This window comes from Lepisma saccharinum, chromosome 28, assembly GCF_977018435.1.
Source record: "Lepisma saccharinum chromosome 28, izLepSacc3.1, whole genome shotgun sequence".
In the NCBI taxonomy this organism is placed as follows: domain Eukaryota; kingdom Metazoa; phylum Arthropoda; class Insecta; order Zygentoma; family Lepismatidae; genus Lepisma; species Lepisma saccharinum.
In genome coordinates this window covers 14,171,708-14,193,789 of record NC_139256.1, presented here as the reverse complement: position 1 = coordinate 14,193,789, position 22,082 = coordinate 14,171,708, and the positions used below count along the sequence as shown (strand labels likewise).

Here is a 22,082-nt window from a genome sequence, read left to right as displayed (position 1 = left end):
TGATTTGATTTATTGATTTGCTTTATTTTACTTCGCTTTTTGTGCCACTTTTGGCTAATTTGCGAAGATAGTGAAGATGTGATGAAATTGACACTCACAAACATCCATGTCCAGCCCGGGATTCGAACCCAGGAACTCCTGGCGTCGTTGTGCGCTGTGCTAACCACTACGCCACGGAGGTCGGTCAGAAATTTGGTGACCGAGGCTCTCTGTCTTGTTCGAGAGTTTGTTAAATTAATACGAGGGCTGTTCAGAAATCAAGTTCCGATTGGCTCGTGAAAAGTAACACATAACCGCAGCGACATGGCGCATGCGCGGTAGTCAGCAGTAATGTGTAATCGCTCGCATCTTCCACGTCTGAAAACCAAAACCACTTTAGACATACCAAGCGGATACCTACCCGATGGGTCATAGTAATTTCAAAGTGAGCCTGTACTGAATTATTTGCCTACATTCAGGATACAATTGTATTTTTCGAGAGTTCGTAGCGTCGAAACAAAGAGTTCCTTTATGACCTATAAACAGGGGCGGCCGGTCATAAGGACGATACGGACGCCGCACTGCCGTGTGCAACCACAAGTGAACAAACATTACATTAACATTTATATATTAGCTTTTACATTGTCTGAATTGCAAATATTCCATTGCTTTTAGATCGTTGGTTAGTCGGTTCTGTATTCATTCTTCCGCGTCCGCGACAATTGCAAAGTTTGCACGCCACCGTGCGGGGGAATACGGAACTTCGAGAGAAATCTGGCGGGGCGGCGTCCTCCCAGTTTACGAGACGTAGAGCATTCTCAGGTGCGGCTGCGAGGGGTAAGAGGCGCGGGAACTGTGGGAATAACACGCGCGGGACAAGGAATATAGCGCGCGGGATCTCTGGCTGGGAGGACGGAGGGTTTGTCGTCCGAAACCCACCCCCTAGGCGAAACTGGCCCTCTCTCTGGAGAACGGTAAACAATGAAGAGTTGCCAGAAGCAATGAAGTTAACATAAGAAAGAAAATTACCAACCGTTGAAAAAAGTATTCTGTATTTCATAATCTTATTCATTTATGACATAAGAGTAGAGCAATAAATAACTCAATTTCCAATGAGATAAGAAAATGTCGACAACTGGAAAAGTACAGACTCTTGCATGGTTTTTGTTATTTACCGTCGCTTTCTGCTACTTTTCGGTAATCACGACGATGAGGATGAGTGATGATATAATGACATTGATGGAGGGACACTCGCAAAGAACCCATATACTCATGCCGGGATTCGAACCCAGGAGCCCTGGCTTTATAATACGGTATGCTAGCCATGGAAGTCGGTTATAGATTCTTGTTACACGCAAAATTATCGTATATATGCGTTGTATTTTTTCTGAGTTTAGTGAAAAGTACATTTGGATTACAATGATGTGGAGTACATCATGTAGATTTAAGTATATGTTTTGATTAGCACGTTTGAAAAAAATCCTGATAATGTGACAAAGTTCTCCAATTTATTTTCAAGGCGGATGTTAAATAAATTAGAAACTCGTCATCTAAACTCACCAAAAGCCGCTACAGGAACCTGTGAACTACAAATATCTTAGAATTTGGCAAAATTGTCTGGCAACCCCGAAGCAATAAAACGACCGGATGGAAAGACAGTATTGACACTTGTTGTTTCTTCGTTTTCCATGGAAAAGTGAAGCCTTTTCGGTAGTTGTGCATTTGTCGCGATGAACAGTCTGGAGAAATTGTTGGTGCGAAGTTTTTCTACCAGAAGTCGAAGTCTGGATGAAAAAATAAACATAAAAAATCTAGTCCGAATTTGAATATAGAACAAGTGTCAAAGAAGGGAGGTCGTGAGTTCACTTGCAAATTTCGCGTTGAAGGACAGAAGGGTGAATTTCAGTTACAAGCATGTCTGAACATTTCTGGTAAGTTTGAAGTTTTTACTAGAGCTTCTGGTGACACAGATATCACCTTTCCAGTGAGATATATATTTTGGTGCCCTATTTCACAAATCAATTAGTCATGTTGGACAGGAGACATTTTCTGTGAAACTTTTTACTAGATATTTTCACGATCAATGCACGTAAATATTCGTCATTGTGCTTATCAAGTTGTGTAAAAATTAATATACCTTCTTCTCAATTTTCACCCCTGTTAAACGACTAAATCTGTTAGAATTATATTTCTTCTTCAATTTTCTTTGCATTACTGTTAAATAATTATTAATTTAAAACGTGTAAAACATGATATTCGGTAAACACGAACGTATCAATTTCTTATCACGTTGGCTGTTATACGAAATTCATCATTTAAACTCACATTACTAGTAGAGTGCCGGGCCCAGTGGCGGAGTGGTTTAGCACATCGCGCTACGACGCCAGGGTTTCCGTGTTCGAATCCCGGCCTGGGCATGGATTTTGTGAGTGTCCATTCATCAATTTCATCATATCACTCACCCCCATCTTCGCAAATTAGCCAAATGTGACACAAAAGGCGAAGTAAAATAAAGCAAATTTGTGAGCTATCGCCCCTCCACTTTGGATCACCACGAGCCGCCACTGCCTATAAACGTGGTGAAACAATATCGTCCTAGACAAATTTAATGTTGGTACGAAATGAATAGATACTTGGAAATTTGCATTACTATTGCAGGACTATTAGTCTTGACACAAGTGCTGCGTGGAAATTTTTGGGACACCAAGATCGATGAGAACTCTAGAGAAATATCAGCCATTATCGGTAAATAAAATCCCACCTAATTTTTACATTTGAATTTGGACATTTTACGTAGCTTTTCCCATGTCCCCAGGTTAAAAGCGACGAAGAGGTTCAATGATGAATTGGCGAAGCAACCAGCAGGCCTTTCCCAGAATTGGCTCCGATAAAACCGTCCCTAGTCTGTCGCACCAACCACCCGCAACGTATATGTCTACTCCTGATAACTGTGGAACTTGAAAACCCAATCCAATCGAACAAAGCACATTAACTTTGAGACTTCGTGCTTTCTTGTGGGCAATTTTCTCCTCGTTACTGTTTCATTCTTATTGATCTTTGGAAAAAAGGTCATTGGGAAAACATCTGTTCGAAATTTATGACGTCCAGGACGATTATCAACTCTTGCTTTGATTATAGATTCGTTCGAAGACAAAGACTCGTCTTCGTAATTGTCATTTCTTTGTCTCCAAGCTACGTTCTTTGTAACTTCAACTGTATATTTCGTTATGCTCGGCAGATTTCAGACACAGAGAAAGATTTTTTTAAAAGAAAGCCGGTAAATTCGTTTTCTAAAGTCGATGCACTGAATCCAACAATTTTACCCGTAAATAGTTGAGTTTTGGTTTTAAGTCCAGCTTATGCACAGGAAGGCTAATCGGGACTGGAACTATAGTTTAAAGTGGGATCCGAACCACTTGTATCAAACCCGGGACCCCTTGATCACGAGGCGACGTTACCACTACGCCATCGAGGAGGCTAATTGTTTAAAAACTGTTTTCGAGTTCCAACTGTTATTGCAGTGAAAACTCGAACAAAAGGCTATTTTTCCAGCTGTTTGCCAGCTCGGGCTGCAAGTAGCTTTACCCTTCCGGCCCAAATAGATGACGGCCCTATACCGCGTTTGTTAGAACCTGTCCCGTTTCCCGCGCTAGGGATCGCTCGACAGTTTCTGTGCCAATGAGAAACGAGGAAAAAATCGTCTTCTGGACAGCGAGGAGCGAATGTAAGCCAGAAGAGAGGCGCTTACGTAGACGCTGTTGCCACGTTGCGTATTTTAATTGGCTGCCTGGCTTTGACTTTCCCCAGCACCGAGAAAAGCCAGCCATCAGCTAGCGCGGGAACCGAGACAGATTGTAACAAACGCGGTATAAGGTTGAAATTCAAATTTGAAGGCTGCAAGGGTGAGAGTCCTGAATCAGCGGCTTTGATTTCTCATCAGGTACTTGCCAGCTCGTGCTGCAAGTCGCTAAGTTCAGGAGAACCTGTCGCGGCCCGGCGGTTGAGAAACACTGGATTAGAGCATTTAAACTGAAGCTGTAGCAAAAATATTCCTCGGAAAACTAGTCCGGTGTTACATTTGAGTGAAACAGGCCAACGCGCTTCAGAAGGCCGGGCCCTGAATCTAACCGATCATGCCGTTAATGCACGAAATACGTTTCATTTCAAATCACACTCGCGTTTCGAATCGGAGATAGTAAGGTTAGAACTTTTGAACAACGAATACAGCGATGAGTGTGTTCAACTTTACAAATATTGATATTTCCGTGATTGGAGGTAATACAAACAAGATTCCCTCAAGTGTCGACGATAATATGTTTCCACAAAGATACTAATATTGACAGTGCTCGAAATGTCGTCATCTCCCAGCTATTAAAATTATATTACTGGTTTCATTGTTCACCATTTGAACCATTCACCCCCAAATTCAATCCATTGCTGTCCTAAAACTCGAGTCAATATCTTCCAACTGTACAGTACGATCCATGAGTATTACCGTGTAAATTGCCCATGACTATTTTCATCAATTTTTCTCTTACGTCTCTTGTGTTTTTAAGCCATGGATTTTTATGTATGCTGGTGCAGAAGTTGTCAACAGCTTGGTTTGAGTTGTTTTTTTTATTCTTGAAGCTCTTATTGGGTCAAATAAAGTGCATGGACATGGTGATGGACAATTTGCATGGTAATACTCATGGATACCACTGAACCAAAGCCGTTGTGGTTTTCGGCGTCAACCCTCCCCTTACGTCTAGGCTGTTGATTCACTGTTGGAATTAGGCGATGTGATTGGTCACACGCGGGAGTTGCCTGTCCTACGCTTGGAACAGCCAATCAGACAAGCATGTTTTTTAAATCTAATGTTATTTGAGTCCTGGTATAACTCTGGCCGAACTTCAACAGTTTCCACTCACAGAACTAATTAGCGAAGGTATTCTTGCCCATTTCACTTCTTTATTATTTTGCATTAAATTTGTTTCATGTTGGTCCGAGCTTGATAACGCTTTTTTGAGTCCCTATAAATGCCTATTTTTATATTTAATGCAAATTTTGCAAAATCTTCCCTAAAAGTGCATCGTTTGCTTATTTCTACTTGCTTCAAATGTCGAAACAGATTAAAGTTAATGGGAACCAAGTCTCGTGAGTAAGGGGGGTGACTGAGTATTCTGCTCGTCTGCGGCAGGCATTGCAATCTGCGACGTGCGTGTGGTGGTGCATTATTATGTAACACATTCACCCAGTACCTGTCTTGAACCCCTTTTTCTGGTGGATTGCATGACGCAGCTTTGTCAAAGTTTTTGCATACGATGCACCATTAATCATGATGCTCCTGGGATGGAATTCGATAAGCAGTGGACCTTTAATGTTCCAAAAAAACAGTCAACAACAGCTTCCGTGTTGATATTTGATCTCTAGCCTTCTTGGGCGGAGGAAAGTTCACTGCATTGAAACCTTTTTCCCCTGTTACTAGGGAAAACAGATTTTTATGACTTCTCACAAATTCCAAATGTATTCGAAATGTTGTAGCGATCTTGTCTGTGCCGATACTATTCCCATCATCAAGTCTTCACTAGATATAAGATGAATTGTCGATTTCTCTCTCCACTGTTAGAGAGAGTTTTAATCTTCTGTCTGACGTCACTAATTCTTGTAATTTGTTCAGATTTTCCGGAGCACAGACAGCTCTCGGCGATGATGGATATGGTTAATCTTTGTTCCTCTTGAACTCGTTAACCCAATTGTAGACGGTGGCAAGGGAGGCCGAAGAATCCTTGTACACATTGACCAAAAGGGGGTGAATGTCCTTGGCTGGCAGCCCTTCCAACATCAATGATTGATACTTCAATTTCTCTTCCGCCATGATTTGCTCACGTGGCTAACTTTACAAAGTCACACCAAACCACGTGGAATGAGATAGAAAATTACAAAATATTGAGTTAATGTGTAACGGTGTCAACATTATTGTATCACAATAAGGCATATCTACACGGGTGCCAAAACTTGGGGGCAAGAGAGTTTACTTTGTCTTGGTAGACAAGGCTTAGCATGAAGAGACCATGGTTGGGTTTGAGTTTTGACTTTTAAGTCCACTTTATGCACAGAAAGGATGCCACTATGGCCTCCACCAGGTACCGAACTCGAGGCCTCTTGATTACAAGGCGACGATGTTACCACTGCGCCATCGTGGAGACCCTAACAGACTATGACGTGGGGCTAAAAGTTAGTGGAGACTGCCCCCATGTCCCCTAATCGTCGCCACTGGTCACCTTATATTCTATTCTAAATTCACCTTGGACTCAATTCTCGACTCACTCAACCAAAGGTTCTCTGTTCGATTCCTGGGGGCTCCTTTGCGAGGGTTCTTCAAAAAGCTAATTTAATCATCAGTCATCCTCATTGCCGCTGTTAGAGTAAAGAGACAGAAAAGATACCAGTTATTTTAAATGCAAATAACCCAACCATTCTGACCGTAGAAATAGTATCGCCAAAGAAAATCTTATCTATGAATATCGAATCCTGCAGACAGTATGCAGATATTTCCTAAGGCACTACGAAGCCATAGGTCCTAGGTTCGATCCCGGGTCAGAAATGGATGCATCGTTGCTTGTGTCGGATCAATCATTCATCGTCGCAGATAATCCAAGATGTAGAGAAGTGACGTAAAATAGTCGAAACAAAAAAAAAATATAATTTGCAAATTGTGTTTCAGTCCACTTTATTCACAGAAGGTTCGAAACGAATCTTAAAGGAGAAATATTGCTACAAGAAGTCACTTTGTTTCTCAGTATCATGACATGTCAATTAGGCTCGAAATTTGCATCTCTCGACATCGCGTCATCAATTTTATATAGTCATCGATTTTACATAATCATCGTTCATCGTTGCGATTTGCCTAAAGTGGAAGAAAAGCGGTGCACAATAAAAATACAAAACTCGAAATTTCAAATAGTATGATCGATATAGTCGCTACATCGGTGCCGGGTTCGAGTCCCGCCTGGACAATATCATCTTCATCGTCACGATTAGCCAAAAGTGGACGGATTGATTAATTGACTGAATTCTGTTATTTTAAGTCTTGTTTCTGCCACTTTTGGCTAATCGTGACGATGAGGATGAGTGATGATGTGAAATTCATGAAGAGTCAAAAATAACGCCCATGTTGGGATTCGAACCCGGGACTCCTGGCGTCATGGCTCGCTGTGCTGATCACTATGCCATGATCGGAAAACATTGAAGGACTTTGACGGCGATAGTAATTGATTTGGAGCAAATTTACAATACCGGACCACTCCCCGATTTTTGTAATATTTCGCATACTTACTAATTGAGGCCTCCTAATCACGAATTTGAAGTTAAAATTTGTAGAAATTTATCGCAAGATTTTGCGTTTCGAATACCTAAGGAACGAAATATATATTCCTGACATTACTACGACCTCAAATTTTACCTATGCTTGCCTAACCTAACCTAAACGTAAATGGTTCTTGGAGCTATCCGTCAATGGTTTTACGTTCCCATATTTGAACTATGTTTGCTTAACCTAACGTAACGTAACCTAACCTTACCGAGAATGGTCAGTGGGGCTATCCGTGAATGGTTTTGCGCTAATTGTGATAACGAAACGATAAAAAATCTTATTTTCGTAGTACTTTAATGGCAAACGTCCTTCATCGAAGACGCCATTTTCGTATCCTGCAATTTTACGATCGATGCACTGTTGCCAAACTTACCTGTAATCAAATCAGTCCACATGTTCTTCTACATCGTGATTGTCACTGTCACATGTAAGCACCTTCTTTGGGCAAAATACCGAAATTCATAAGTTTATTAATTAGACCACGGCCATCCTCCTGCACACTCCACCTAACGATCTACTGTTCTCTTCCGCCATTCCTACACGATCCATGCTCTCCAAGTATGAAATCAACAGTGTGGCAACGCTGTAGACAGCGTAACTAATTGCGAACGTCAATTGTTCATATCAACAAATATGGTTACCATACTTGCATACGGAGAAGCATTGCGAGAATAGACAAGCTTATTTTACAACTTCTACATGTTAATGAACAATTTCTACACCTCACCCCAACATGTTAACCTCAGATAAATCATCGCGACTAATTATTTGGTGAGTATAACCAGTAGCATAGAAATTACAGAAGGGTCCGGTATTGTAAATTCTTGCCATTGATTTCTGTTAAAAGCCGACCTGCATAGCGTAGCACGCTAAGACGGTGGTCTCGGGTTCGAATCTCGGTATGGACCTGTATTCTTTGTGAGTGTCGATCAATTTCATCATATCATCACGCACCCTCAGCGTCGCGATTAGCCAAAAGTGGCAAACAAGAGACTGTGCAATGAATTCTGTGCAAAAAGTAAACCATGAAAGCAAACTTACTTGGGTAGTATCTTTGTATGGGAGTTGTGTCCCCATGACCTCCACCGATGTTATTCTTAGCAGCTCCGGCGTTCGCATCTTCGCCATACTCCGTGTACACCCCGAACAGAACGACGAGAAGCACCTGGATACTCAGCAGGATGGCGACCTGCGCGGGGAACTTTGACGAGCTTTCCATCCTGGTTCAAACGTGCAAGGGTTATCGCAGGATCAACAGAGGAAGCGAACACTTGTCCCCGTCAAACTCAACGCCAACCCCACTGGTCGCGTGCTCTGAACAAACCACTCGCATCAAAGCGATTACGAACCAGCGCTGATGTAAGCTCCTAACAAATTATTGAATGGCAAACATGAGGAATGATCACGCTAACTGACCGACAGGGCTCAAATCGACGATTTCAAAGCCACGAGCTTTTGTACTTGTGTACACTCGATCACAAGATAAGAATTCTAGGACGCAATCGCGATTCTTCTTTTTTTTGCTATCTCCTTCATGTTGTCAGCAAGTCTTGTCTGGAAATAACCACACGGAATCTACAAGAATTTAGAAGAATTTGCTAATGAACAAGTTACGTCACGTATAGGCCTGCTCGATAGCCTTGTGGCTATTTATTTGATAGTGAAGCTAAGCTTAGCCATGATTTGAGCCTACATTGCACTTCTCATTCATTTCAAAGCCAAAATTCGCCTGTTTCGATACCCGTTTGAGCACAAATTGGTTCGGATTCCTCTTTAAACTGTAGGTCCAGTCCCGATTAGCCTTCCTATGCATAAAGTAAACTTAAACAAACAAATGAACAAAGCATAAACTCGTCTCATTCAGTACAGGCACAATAGGTGTGTTTCACGTACGTCACAATCTGTTGCATTGTGGGATCGAGCAGCCATGATTGAGGGCAGTTTTAGTAAACGTACGGAATTCGAGCGAGCGGGCGTAAGATAGTATCACAGACAGGGCCGTATCAAAGTTTGTGGAGGCCCCTGGGCAAAATGTTTTGTGGGGGTCCCCATTGTTTTACTAGGAGCTTTATTAGCTCAATATGTTAACCACCAATTTTCAGCAGTTGAAATGATAGACCTGATTATAGAATCAGTAGTCAGTCATTCACAATCCAACATATCGCAGATAGGTTTGCAGGGAGAATAGCGCAATAAAGTAAAGTTACATAACGAAAATTGTAGCGCTATAGCAGCAGTAAAATTCTGCGTCTAAATGTCTACAGTATATTATAAAGAGTGAACACCGTAACTACAATATATAGTAAATACTAAGGGGCTTCAGACGGAAGCAGAGTACTGAGCAGTAGACTGTACTTACGTACATAATTTATTATAAATGATATTATCTACAATTAAGAGTGAATATGTCACTACATATGCAAGGTACATCTACTGGACAATTACGGACAGGTTCATTGTGGAAATTGTAGTAACTACACTTTCTTCAAGAAAATTCCCAAAGGCTTAACAATTATAGTAGACACACTTTTCTTGCCTTTTTCGGCGAAAATTCATCTACTATATCATTGAAGTCCAATTCACGAAGAAGTTCATGTTCAATGCTTAATAAACAAAGATTGGATAAGCGATCCTGTCCCATGGCAGCACGAAGCCTGTTTATTTACTAATTTTCATTTTTGATGTTATTAACGAAATAAAGTTATGTACTTCGTAGGATTATTTATTATCTTAATCGTATCTGAGAATTGATTGTTTGAATAAGTATGCCTTATTTCTACACCACAGCCAAATCAATTCATGGTATAAAGTATACTGAGCTTCAGATATCTACAAACAGATCGACTGACAGCTGTGCTACAGTAGGATCCAGAAGAGTGTAGACATACGACAATATTGAAGTTTTTATTTTTATTTTTAAAATACAACTTCTTATGTAATTTTTTACAAGCATAGCCAGTTGATTAAAATATTTTTTTTTAGTGGAGGCCCTTCACAGCTTCCTTTTTTTGTGGGGGGCAATTGTCCCAGTTGCCCATAGGTTAATCCAGCCCTGAACACAGACATTCGTTATTTAAAACAAACGTGCAGTTTTTGCAGATAATGTAACGAACGCTAAGTGATGGATATTTCCTTGCAAACGACAAATAATGTTGACCGCAAAAATGGCGACTGTGCGCATCCTGACGTCACATGAAACCCACCTATTAATATACGGGATATTTGTCCAAGGTAATATTCCATTACTTCATGTAATTATAGTAATTAATTTTTAGTGGAAATGTAAACTTTTCTAATTAATTTTACAAAACATTAATACGATAGGTCACACTAAAAGTTTTTAGACACGCGCAAGTAAAACACTGGAGACCAAAAGTATGAATGCTATAATTTTTCAAAGTATTCTCCATGACAGTTGATACACTTGTTCATCCGCTCAAACCAAGTGTGAAAGCTCTGGGACTACACATCTGCAGGCACCTCTTGAATGCACTGAACGAAGGCGGTGACTGCCTCCTCGGGAGTAGGAAATGAAGAACCTCGTAATGTATCCTTGATTTTAGGGAACAGGAAGAAATCACAAGGGGCGAGGTCGGGACTGTAAGGAGGATGAGTCATTTCTTCGATGTTGGAGGCTTTGAAGAATTCAATTGTTCGTACTGCTGTATGGCTGCGCGCATTGTCTTGATGCACAATAATGCGACTTCGTGGGCGTTTTTCACGAACTTTCCGTACGATCTCCGGTAAACAAACCGTAGTATACCATTCAGCATTAACGGTCCGACGTCCCTGTAGCGGCACTGTTGCAATATGGCCCGTCCGACTGAAGAAAGTGGCAACCATTTGTTTGCCAACACTTCGTCCCTTCCTGACTTTTGTTGGTGGGTCTTCATCCGGGAAGATCCACTGCGTCGACTGTCGTTTGCTCTCGAGTTCATAACAGTACACCCAAGTTTCGTCACCTGTTACGATGTCATACACTGCATTTGATTGTCCTTGGTTAAATTTGTCCAGCATTTTCATGCACCATGTGACCCGTGCCTACTTTTGCTCCTGAGTAAGATGGTGTGGGATCCATCTGGCACAGAGCTTCCTGACACCAAGGCGGTCATGCAGGATCGTTTGAACCTGACTCATACCAATATCCAGTGTTGCACTAATAACTGCATATGTCACCCGGTTATCCTCCTCTATCATGCGACGCACTCTGTCGACGTTTTCTTGAGAAGTTGCTGTCACAGGACGACCATCACGTAATTCATCACTGAGTTTCTGACGTCCACGTCGAAATTCTAAAAACCAATTAAACACAGTCGCACGGCATGGGGCTTCCTCCTGAAATGCATTTCGGAGCATTTCATAACATTGCTGCTGCGTTAAACCTGCTCGAAAATCGTAAAAAATCATTGCTCTGATGTACTCCCGTGTTAAATCCATTTTACTGTACACACACGACAATAATTGACTAATTTCTGGCACACAACAATTAACAACTATAAATTCTGCAGCATTATCACACTTCACAGACTACTAACTTCAACATATCCTAGAGACTATGTATTGCTGCAATCAGTGTTGCCGCATCCAAAAACTTTTAGTGTCACCCACGTATGAATGCATCACAATTGTCCTGCATAAATTACTCAGTAGTACTACACTACTAGCGAGCACAAGAACTCAGGGTGTGAAAAAATAAGTGTGTCTGGGGGGGCGGAGAACCTCCCCATAAGACACAACTATCTCAGACAACAAAGGCAAATTATGACAATGACAAACATGTTTTAATCCTTCAACAAATTACAATAAAACAGGAGGAATTGTAACATTTCACAAATGTAAATTTGTTCAAACAATATCATTTCGAGTTTTCAAATATCGTGGGTAAAATCTTTGATAACTTATCTAATAAATGTGAAGCTGATAGTTTGTACCCAGTATCAATAAATACTTAATATTTCAAGTAGTTGTTCATGTTGGCGCTAAAGAAATTAATAATTTTAATTAGTTTGGAACAGATAGTTCATAAAACAAAAAAGATACGCCAATGTAAGGTTTTTTGTCTAGGTATAATAGGACGAAGTTGATTTTGGATGTTTATACGTACGATACGACCCAACAAATGTTAGTTTGTTTTAAATAATGGGAGATCGTTTTGATATTATAGTTATCTTATCTTTCATTGTTAGGTGTTTCTTATCTTACATGCAATCTTGCGTGTTATCAGTGGGTGTTTTCATTAACAATACTCTCCTCTGATGGGATTCTTGCGTGCACTACAAGGAGGGTTTCGTTACTCTTGACTCAAGATAGTCCCGAACAGATGTGAGTGGAATACAAGGGTCATGTAGTTGGATTGGATTGATTTGTTGTTTTAAGTCCACTTTATGCACAGTAAGGCTAATCGGGACTGGACCTACAGTTTAAAGTGGGATCCAAACCACCATGTGCCTCCACCGGGAATCGAACCCGGGACCCCTTGATTACAAGGCGACGACGCTACCACTGTGCCATCGGGGAGGCCCCAAGGGTCATGTAGTACACGAGTGTGTAGCCTGAGGTACGAAACCCATTACAAGCGGCCCGTTCGCTTCAGTGTGTAGAATGAAGATCCGGAGTGTCTCCCCGAAAGTTAAAACAGGTTGTAGGCGTTCATTCACAAGTACCTGCTATTTGTCTTGAACGGCCACAACCACTACCATCTTTCCTTTGCAACTTTGGGCTAATCTGGTACCGCGCCGTCCGTTCACAAAATGTTTGCTCCTTAAGACATACACACAGTACGGCCTAATCCGTAAGACCAGACCATTTCTGCCCACCCTTTCTGGCATATTCAGATATTAATTCACAATTATTGAGCCATGGGTCATTCCATGTCAAATCATCCAGAATTTTGTGAAAATGTCACCCACCATCTCCGATTTTGATGAAATTCGGCAAACTTATAGAACTTTTGATGCTCATTACAAAAATGACAACTTTTTTGAGATTGGTCAAGGGGTTCAGAAATTACGCGTTTTTAAAAATCTTCGTGTACACCACATGCGGCTCCACTTTGAATGACACGCATTAGGTTATAAATTATAGTATCTTCTCTCAGGTTTGCCGTAGAAACTTCAAGTTTGTTTTCTTTTGCTCAGGATAGTGTAAGCTTTCATTTAAATAAGGTTTCAGATCAGTGTATCAATAATCATGTATTTTATGTATAGTTTCATGTATTTTTTTAGAAAAATAAATGACTAACTTCAAGAGCGAATTTCGTGCAATGCCCACCCCCCCTTCAATTTCCGTCCAATTTTATATACAGGTAGCTCAGAGTGTGTACTAATGCTTGATGGAAAAATTGGGATGGGCGGTTCAGAGACAGGGTGATAAAAAATCATTTGCATTAAAAGTTAATCTTATTAAAAATGCTTATGTATTTAGCACAAAGTCTGAAGTACAATATGTTTTGAGGTATAATATTCAAAATTTCTGTTCACTATGTGTGAAGTTAAGCATAGGCGTAACCTGGCGGGGGCAAAGGGAAGCATTTCCCCCCTCCAAAATTTATAGATTAATTAAAACCTATAAGTTAAATATCTTTTGTGAACCTCCTGGCAATTGAGGAACAAACAAAAAAAGAGTAATTATTGTGATTTTTCAAATGTATTTAGCAAATAATCTTTGACACTATTTTTATGGGACGGAAAACTTTATGATTCTCTCAACCCAAAGATAGTTTCCAAGTTACACCCATGAAGATAGTACCGAAAAATACTTACTCGATTGTATTCTATGCATTGCCAAAATTTCATGCACTATAAATTGTTCCGTTCACATTTTCTGTTCCCAACTGTAAAAATAATATATCTGTACCTTCTCTGGATGCTACGTAAAAGGATTTTATTGGAATTGCTGACCTGTCAAGGAAGCTATGCTTTGTTGCATGCTAACTTCATCCACGCTTTACTTCAATTCATATCGCATTGTATGTGAAAACTTCAGTGTTTTAGGTGGAAAAAGTCATCGTCGAAGGATCTTGGAATGGAGGAGAAAGAAATAGGTGGAACCACTTCCATCACCACTTCAGTGACACCATATTCAAAATACCGTGGTCAGCATACAAATTAATTAAAATCGTTCAAGAAAGTTGACTCTTGTGTTTCATCATTTATTTGCAGTAGTAATGTAAGTATATGAAGACATATTATGTACTAGAAACGCAATTTGCAATTTTTACACAAATCAATGATCATTAACTGTTTCTTTCACAGTAACTGTAACTGAGTTAGTTTTTAAATGAGTAACTGAAACTCGGTTACTTGTAAAAAGTAACTTACCGAACACTGTAAATAGCATGTAGCCTAAGTTCAAAACAGTGCATACTTAATCTTCCTGGTGCTGTTGTATAGTACTTTGCAATCGCTGACACATTGTACTGCGGGTTGTTATCATTTCACCTTACGTGATTAATAAGAAATGTGTGCCTCTAATACTATTTCTATGGAATTGGTATTTCATTGCTGCACTTGTTACTGTTGATGTCTATACAAGTCTTCTAAGTGCTCCAACCACCCCACCACAAGGAGATTTTCTGTGGTATGTGTCAAGAAAAGCTCCATTTCGAAAAACTTCAATGAGCACAAATGTGTATTACTAATTCTTATTTCATATTACGTATCTCCGTGAAGAGTAGCAAAAAAAAAATCCATATTGAGATAAAATGCACAAGAAGAAGAATGCTCTCGAAGAAAATTTGCTAAACTTGGGAATGCTAATAATGATGATTATATTTTTTTAAAAAAAATTGAAGACAGTTGAAACTAACTTAGATACAGTGCAACCTCGATTTTACGTTGTTCAGGGGACCAAGCTGAAAAAATCTTAAATGCGAGAAAATGTAAAACCGAGGAAAATTTCTTAGCAATTTGCTATGTTGGGACCACCAAGATTGAATGTCAAATGCAGGAAAATGTAAAATCGAGGAACTTGAAATCGGGATTCCACTGCAATTATTATTTGTAGGTTTTAATTAATCTATAAATTTTGGAGGGGGAAAATGCTTCCCTTTGCCCCCGCCAGGTTACGCCTATGCTTAACTTCACACATAGTGAACAGAAATTTTGAATATTATACCTCAAAACATATTGTACTTCAGACTTTGTGCTAAATACATAAGCATTTTTAATAAGATTAACTTTTAATGCAAATGATTTTTTTATCACCCTGTCTCTGAATCGCCCATCCCAATTTTTCCATCAAGCATTAGTACACACTCTGAGCTACCTGTATATAAAATTGGGCGGAAATTGAAGGGGGGGGGCATTGCACGAAATTCGCTCTTGAAGTTAGTCATTTATTTTTCTAAAAAAATACATGAAACTATACATAAAATACATGATTATTGATACACTGATCTGAAACCTTATTTAAATGAAAGCTTACACTATCCTGAGCAAAAGAAAACAAACTTGAAGTTTCTACGGCAAACCTGAGAGAAGATACTATAATTTATAACCTAATGCGTGTCATTCAAAGTGGAGCCGCATGTGGTGTACACGAAGATTTTTAAAAACGCGTAATTTCTGAACCCCTTGACCAAACTAAAAAAAGTTGTCATTTTTGTAATGAGCATGAAAAGTTCTATAAGTTTGCCGAATTTCATCAAAATCGGAGATGGTGGGTGACATGGCCTGGATGATTTGACGTGGAATGACCCCCATGTTAATGAACATATTTCTGTTTTTTCCTGCAGTAAATGTATTAGATTAATTTGTGATAGAAGCTAGATCATACTTATGTGCTACTGCTAGTTACCATTCCCTACTAATAGACAATACTTGGGATTATCAGTACATAATCAAAGCGCTTCTGGTTCAATTCTTGGAAGGCAGTGGCGTATGCTGAGTCTAAGACCTGGACTTAGACTTAGACACTTGTTTGATTGATTGATGCATTTGGTGTTTTAAGTCCACTTTATGCACAGGTAGGCTAATCGGGAATGGACCTACAGTTTAAAGTGGAATCCGAACCACTATGTGCCTCAACCGGGTAACGAACCCAGGACCCCTTGATTACAAGGCGACGACGCTACCACTGCGCCATGGGGGAGGCCCCTATGACACCTGTTTCGAGGCTATGTAGGGGTGGAGAAGACTAGGCTCATTCCTGACGTCTTCAAGGAAGCCACGTTGCCATTTCAACGGTAGTCAGGTTGCAAACTTATAAAAATTCAGGTTGCCAACTCCTAAGAATTCGGGTTGCCAACTCCTAAGAATTTAGGTTGCCAACTACTAAGAATTCAGGTTGCCAACTACTAAGAATTCAGGTTGCCAACTCCTAAAAATTTAGGTTGCCAACTCCTAAAATTTCAGGTTGCCAACTCTTAAAAAAATCAGGTTGCCAACTTCAGAATCACCATTATCTTATTTTTAATATCAGGTTAATTCACAGTTTTTAATAGATTTTTCTTCAGTATTTTACTTTTTAGGCTTCAGGCTTCGCAGATAGCCTATGTAGCCTAGAATATACGCTCCTGTTGGAAGGTAAGGACGAGTGGAAATGTTTACATTCAAGGAAATAAAGAGATTAAAAAAGAGAAAGATATAACATGTATAAAATGTAATGAATAGTAATAACTTTATTCTTATCTTCACATGCTATTTTACAACGGAAAATCGAATATATAATGCCTTGAAGTAATGGGTCTCCCAGGGTTTCATTTAAGGAAGAAACATATTATGTATTTATTAGTTAGCAAAGTTATTATTTTGTTTAAAAGGCTAAACATTGAAATTAAATGTGGACGCATTTGACACACACAATCTCACTCCTTCGTCATGTAGCGCTCAGTATTGACTAATCACAATGGTTTTTACTACAACATGTGACATCGCAGAACGCCGTCAGCTCTGCGGGATAAAAATGGCGCACAATTTAAATCCTGCGTTACTTTTGGGACACCCTGCCTTTGTTACAAGTAAAGATAAGAATAGAGCAGGTTCTTGAATTCAAAGAATGTTAGAAACTGTACATGTAGGACGTGTTGTGTCCTAAGATTGCATCACTACTTTATTCGCTATCTCTTAGGGTTAATAACAACAGTGAGGGTGCAAGAATAAACAGATTGGCGCTGGCCGGGTCTCAATCCCGGAATTTTGGCGCCAAAGTGCATGAGTGTATCTGTTCTAGGGGTTGTGTCCTAATTGCGAACAGTCCTAATTGCGAACAACGGCTTAATCGTCCTAATTGCGAACACATAAAAGTGAGACATAATTTCATGTCCTAATTGCGAACACATGAAACAGAACAACCTGTTTGCAGAAACAGATAAGGTAGTGACGTAGAGAGACAGCTGGTTTGACTAACAACAATAGCCAACCTGATTAACTTATAATGGTCTTCTGCTTTGTAAATCCCTCCAAGGTAATTTCACCCTTTCAGTCTGTCGATGTAATCTGACTTTCATTGTGTTAATGACTCGAGAACCCCTTGGTGCCTTAAGTGATGTGGAACTGCTTCAACAGAAAGCACCGGACAAATAATGTAGTGGAGGGATGGAACCGCAAAATCAACAGTGAGGAAGTATATAAAACTTAAAGAGCATGGGCGGAGTTTGAGCTTTTGCTTTGGGGGGGGGCAGACTCTGGGAGAAGCATATGATGTACCTGAGGGTTATTGAATATCCCCTAGTTTATAAGGTGTCCGGGGGCCTTCCCCCGGAAATTAAAAAAACAACAACTTAAAAACACTGAGTTTTAGGCCTTTTAGATTTGAAAATGTTAATTTTCCTCGCTTAAGTAAACAAATATTAATTAGTACGAAGGTTGGGGAGTAAGTCATTGCAACCCAGTAATAATTCGAGAATCGAAGGATGTATTAAAAATTTGTTATATACAACTAAAAGAGCATCCATTATGGATATTTTGTTGGTAGGAATCATGAAAGAAAACCCAAGCAACCCTGAGACGTACACATGTATTAATGTACAAGTTACAAAAACCTGTCTGACCCTGTGACATACACATGTGCACATGTTACAAAAACTTGTCTAATTATGACAAACCTTCGAAATAATCTCCAGCATTGGACAAATTTTTAATACATCCTTCGATTGTCGAATTATTACTGGGTTGCCATGACTTACTCCCCAACCCTCGTATATTGGTTGTCAGTTTTAAAAGAAGCAAAACAGTACGATTATTGCATTTCATTATTTTTTTATTGACACAATACTCGTATTACTTTAAAAAAGTTACGGTACAATAGTAAGCTTCAGAAATTTTAGAAAAATTAAATTGAAAAGATATTTTTTGATGCCTCAGCAGTAACTGTTGACTCAACACAAAGTCATTTCACGTTTTTCTTTCTTCAAACTGTACACATCAATCAAATCGTCTAAGACCCGCTATTGCGGCGCAATTACAACACATGCCAACATGCCAAACGTCAAGATTTGCGGCATGGCTTCATAACAAAAATGTAACTGAACTTAATCATGTGTTATTTTTTTAGTCTTCTTTAAGTTGGGGGGCCAGGCCCCCTGGCCCCTCCAGAACTCCGCCTATGATAAGGAGATCGGTGGTATTCCTAAATTTTTAAGAACAGTGTCATATGTTTTGAAATTTGAATTTGAAATTGAGATAAAGTTAATAATTGTATTATTAAATGACGAACCTCTTTTCAGTTAAGAAGTGTGCAGTACGTTTTCTATAAAAAATAGGCCACACTTTTATTATTAAATTATGCTGTATATAGTTTGGCGACTAGTTTAATCATGTCGAATTTTTTATGATCCAACAAAACACTGACCAGTCTCAAGTCTGGAACTGAGTCCCTTTTTTTAATAAATAAATAAATAAATAAAACTCGTTAAATAGACTCGGGAAGTGTGAGAGAAAGTTGTAGGTCCTAAGGCAGAAAAATGTGTTCGCAGTTAGGACTGTTCGCAACTACGACTGTTCGCAATTGGGACTGTTCGCAACTACGACTGTTCGCAATTAGGACTGTTCGCAACTACGACTGTTCGCAACTACGACTGTTCGCAATTAGGACTGTTCGCAAGTAGGACTGTTCGCAATTAGGACACCTTTCTGGGGCTCTTTAGTTCCTCCTGCAGCAGCAGATGTGGTGAGGCGATGGTACAGAAGCTCCGCTAGAAGAACTAGGCAGCTGAGGGCGATGCAGATACTATAGAGAAGGAATGCTCCGTACAGATGTTCCATGCCGATGACTTCAAGCGCATCGTCCTCTGTCTCCATATCCTTTCCATATTTCTTCGCTACATAATCCAGCAAACCCGCTTCGTCCATCCTCAAAACACTGGAAGTAAAGAAAAAAAGAAGAAAAGCGTATTTGTCCACCATGTGGGCCAGTATGCTGCTTTGACATAAAAAAAATTCACATATACACAAGGTCACAGTTGCTAAGGTAAAAAGGATTAATGCCTCATGGAGTGTTAATGGCTCTTTTTTCCATGTTTGCAAGGTTCTTGTGGGCAAGACAAACGCATGAGTCTTGTGACTAAAATTAACCTTCCTAGAGGATAGTTTACAAGCACAATGAAGGTATAATTTTAGATATATTTGGCAGAAAAGTTAGCTAAAGTAAAAAACACGAATATTGTGAAAAATCACCCTGGAAAGTAAAAAGATAACACGGAGAAATCTAGGTTCATACACATAGTGAGTATCTGGTTTGGTTTTGTTAAGTCCACTTTATGATCATGCAGGCTTATCGGTACTGAATTTAAAGTTTCAAGTACAATCTGAACCACCAGGAACCTAGGTCTGGACCCCTTGAATGAAAGGCAAGAACGTTGCCACTAGGCTATCGGAGAGGCCCTGTGAGTAATGCTATGAGGCCAAGAGCCATGCATGCCTAGGCGTCACGTTCAAAGCAGTATTTGAAGTGTGGGGTTATGCTCGGCGATGATTTCCCCCAGCTAGGAATATTCACGCAAAACATTCCTCAGTTGCATTCATTGTTACCACAAAACTATATCTCTATTTCAGTCTTACGGCGGGCGCTCTATATGCCGGCAAGTGAAGTGGGGAGCGGGGAAGCGACCAATCCAGCGCCATTCGCGATTAAAATTACCACCTCAGCGCTAGTGTCGCTTCCAATATGGCCGATCAACGAAGGATAAATCTTTGTTTACATTCAGTAGTAGTACATAATAGCAGCGTGTTGTCATTGATGGTATGGAAGAGACGTATAAAATACGCGATATTTTTAAATATTGCGAATGCGATGTGAATTCCAGGAATTATGATGAAGGTGAAGCTGTGCTGAGAGGGAAGAATTTAATTATGATAGGCAAAAATAACATGTAAAACGGAGACGAAACTAATGTATACGCACCGGTTCTTCAAGGCAGTGCTGTTTCATCTGCACCTCGGTTGTAACTGGGGCTCTCAGAAATGATTTGAAAATAAAGCAATTCACCTGTATTGCAAAGCTTGGGCGGGAGAAAAATGTAAACATGCCGTTGCAGTTCTTTCTCCAAAGAGTTAATAACAATACAGGATAATAATAATAATAATAATAATAATAATAACAACAACAACAACAATTTTGAAAATTGACTTACTGAATGAAACAGCAACATTAGCATGTCAATTTCCTTTTTCTGACTTACCTTTATGATTACAGACATTAATTAATTCTCAAACCATTTTCATCTTAGCACTTAATCGACTTGCACCTGCTCCAAATTACATACATACTGCATTATTTTCGAAAAAAAATATTACATACATAAAGAACAATTTAAAACTTACTTTCATGGTAATAAAATCATCTTTCGGAAAATTAAGTGAACAGACTCTTGCGTTCTTCGTAATTTCCTTGCCGCATTTCAGTTATGCCAATCTTGACAATCAGTTCTGTTTTCCCTGATTATTTACAAATTTCATTTTGTTGGTTCCACGGGGTGGAAAATACATGTAAGCTTTCCCTTGTTCTGATCCACAAAATGATTTAGAGGAAAAAAGTGAAAAGTAGACGCTACTTTTTCGCATGTTTCCCATGCTTTGAACGGCTTCAACACAGCGAAGCGCAGCGATTTGTCCTACTTGGAGTGGTTCCTGAAAATCCCACCAAATGGCATATAATAATTTTAATCGCGAATAAGAAACGCAGCAGCCTGTAGAACGAGGCGAGTAGTAGTTCCTCTCCTCTACGTCATAGCCGCCGTTGTCTAGTTGGTCTGCTGCGCATTCTCCGCTCCCCACTTCCCTTGCCAGCATATAGAGCGCCCGCCGTAAGAGTAGAAAAGACCTGTAGCAATTTCCACTTCAAGGGTTAGGCCAAAGAAGACAAAAAGCCAACAGAGCGGTCAAATTTAGTTCTTTCTCTTGATCCCATTCAATATTATAGCAGTACCGCCATAAGAACCGACCCCCATTAACAGCGCAGAACGTTATTTTACAGAAATCCTGTTTCCCTGCTGGCTGCTTCGGGTATGAGGGTTTCAAAGGTTGCCGCTTGTTGCCCAAAGAGGAGGGCAGCAGTAGGTCTAATTGGCTGTTTGACCGCAAGTTTCTTCGTAGGTAAACGCGACAACAGAGGATCAATGCCAGAAAGGCGGATCCCGAGCCGGTAGTTACGGCGGTTTCACTATAGGTGTTAACAAAGTCACATTTCAAACACTATCTCATATAAGTAAGGCATAACTTACACCACATGCAATCATTTCGCTAAGTATCTTAAGTCCAGTTTAGTCATGTACTTACTTGTTTTAGATACTTAAGCTTTCGCCACATCCTGT

At 39.9% G+C, this 22,082-nt stretch overlaps 2 protein-coding genes across 2 annotated transcripts in view; both read right to left on the bottom strand.

The window, feature by feature from the left end:
* The window catches only part of Rh50 (Rhesus blood group-associated glycoprotein Rh50), a 117,090-nt gene extending 108,341 nt beyond the window's left edge, over positions 1-8,749 (bottom strand). Inside the window, exon 1 of the mRNA XM_083114140.1 lies at positions 8,375-8,749. Coding sequence (XP_082970266.1) covers positions 8,375-8,552 — 178 coding nt within the window. The 5' untranslated portion in view covers positions 8,553-8,749. The remainder of the gene's footprint in view (positions 1-8,374) is intronic.
* Positions 8,750-19,359: 10,610 nt separating this feature from the next.
* The window catches only part of LOC145980602 (putative glutamate receptor), a 71,192-nt gene continuing 68,469 nt past the window's right edge, over positions 19,360-22,082 (bottom strand). Inside the window, exon 9 of the mRNA XM_083113640.1 lies at positions 19,360-19,633. Within this exon, the coding sequence (XP_082969766.1) occupies positions 19,360-19,633 (274 nt within the window). The remainder of the gene's footprint in view (positions 19,634-22,082) is intronic.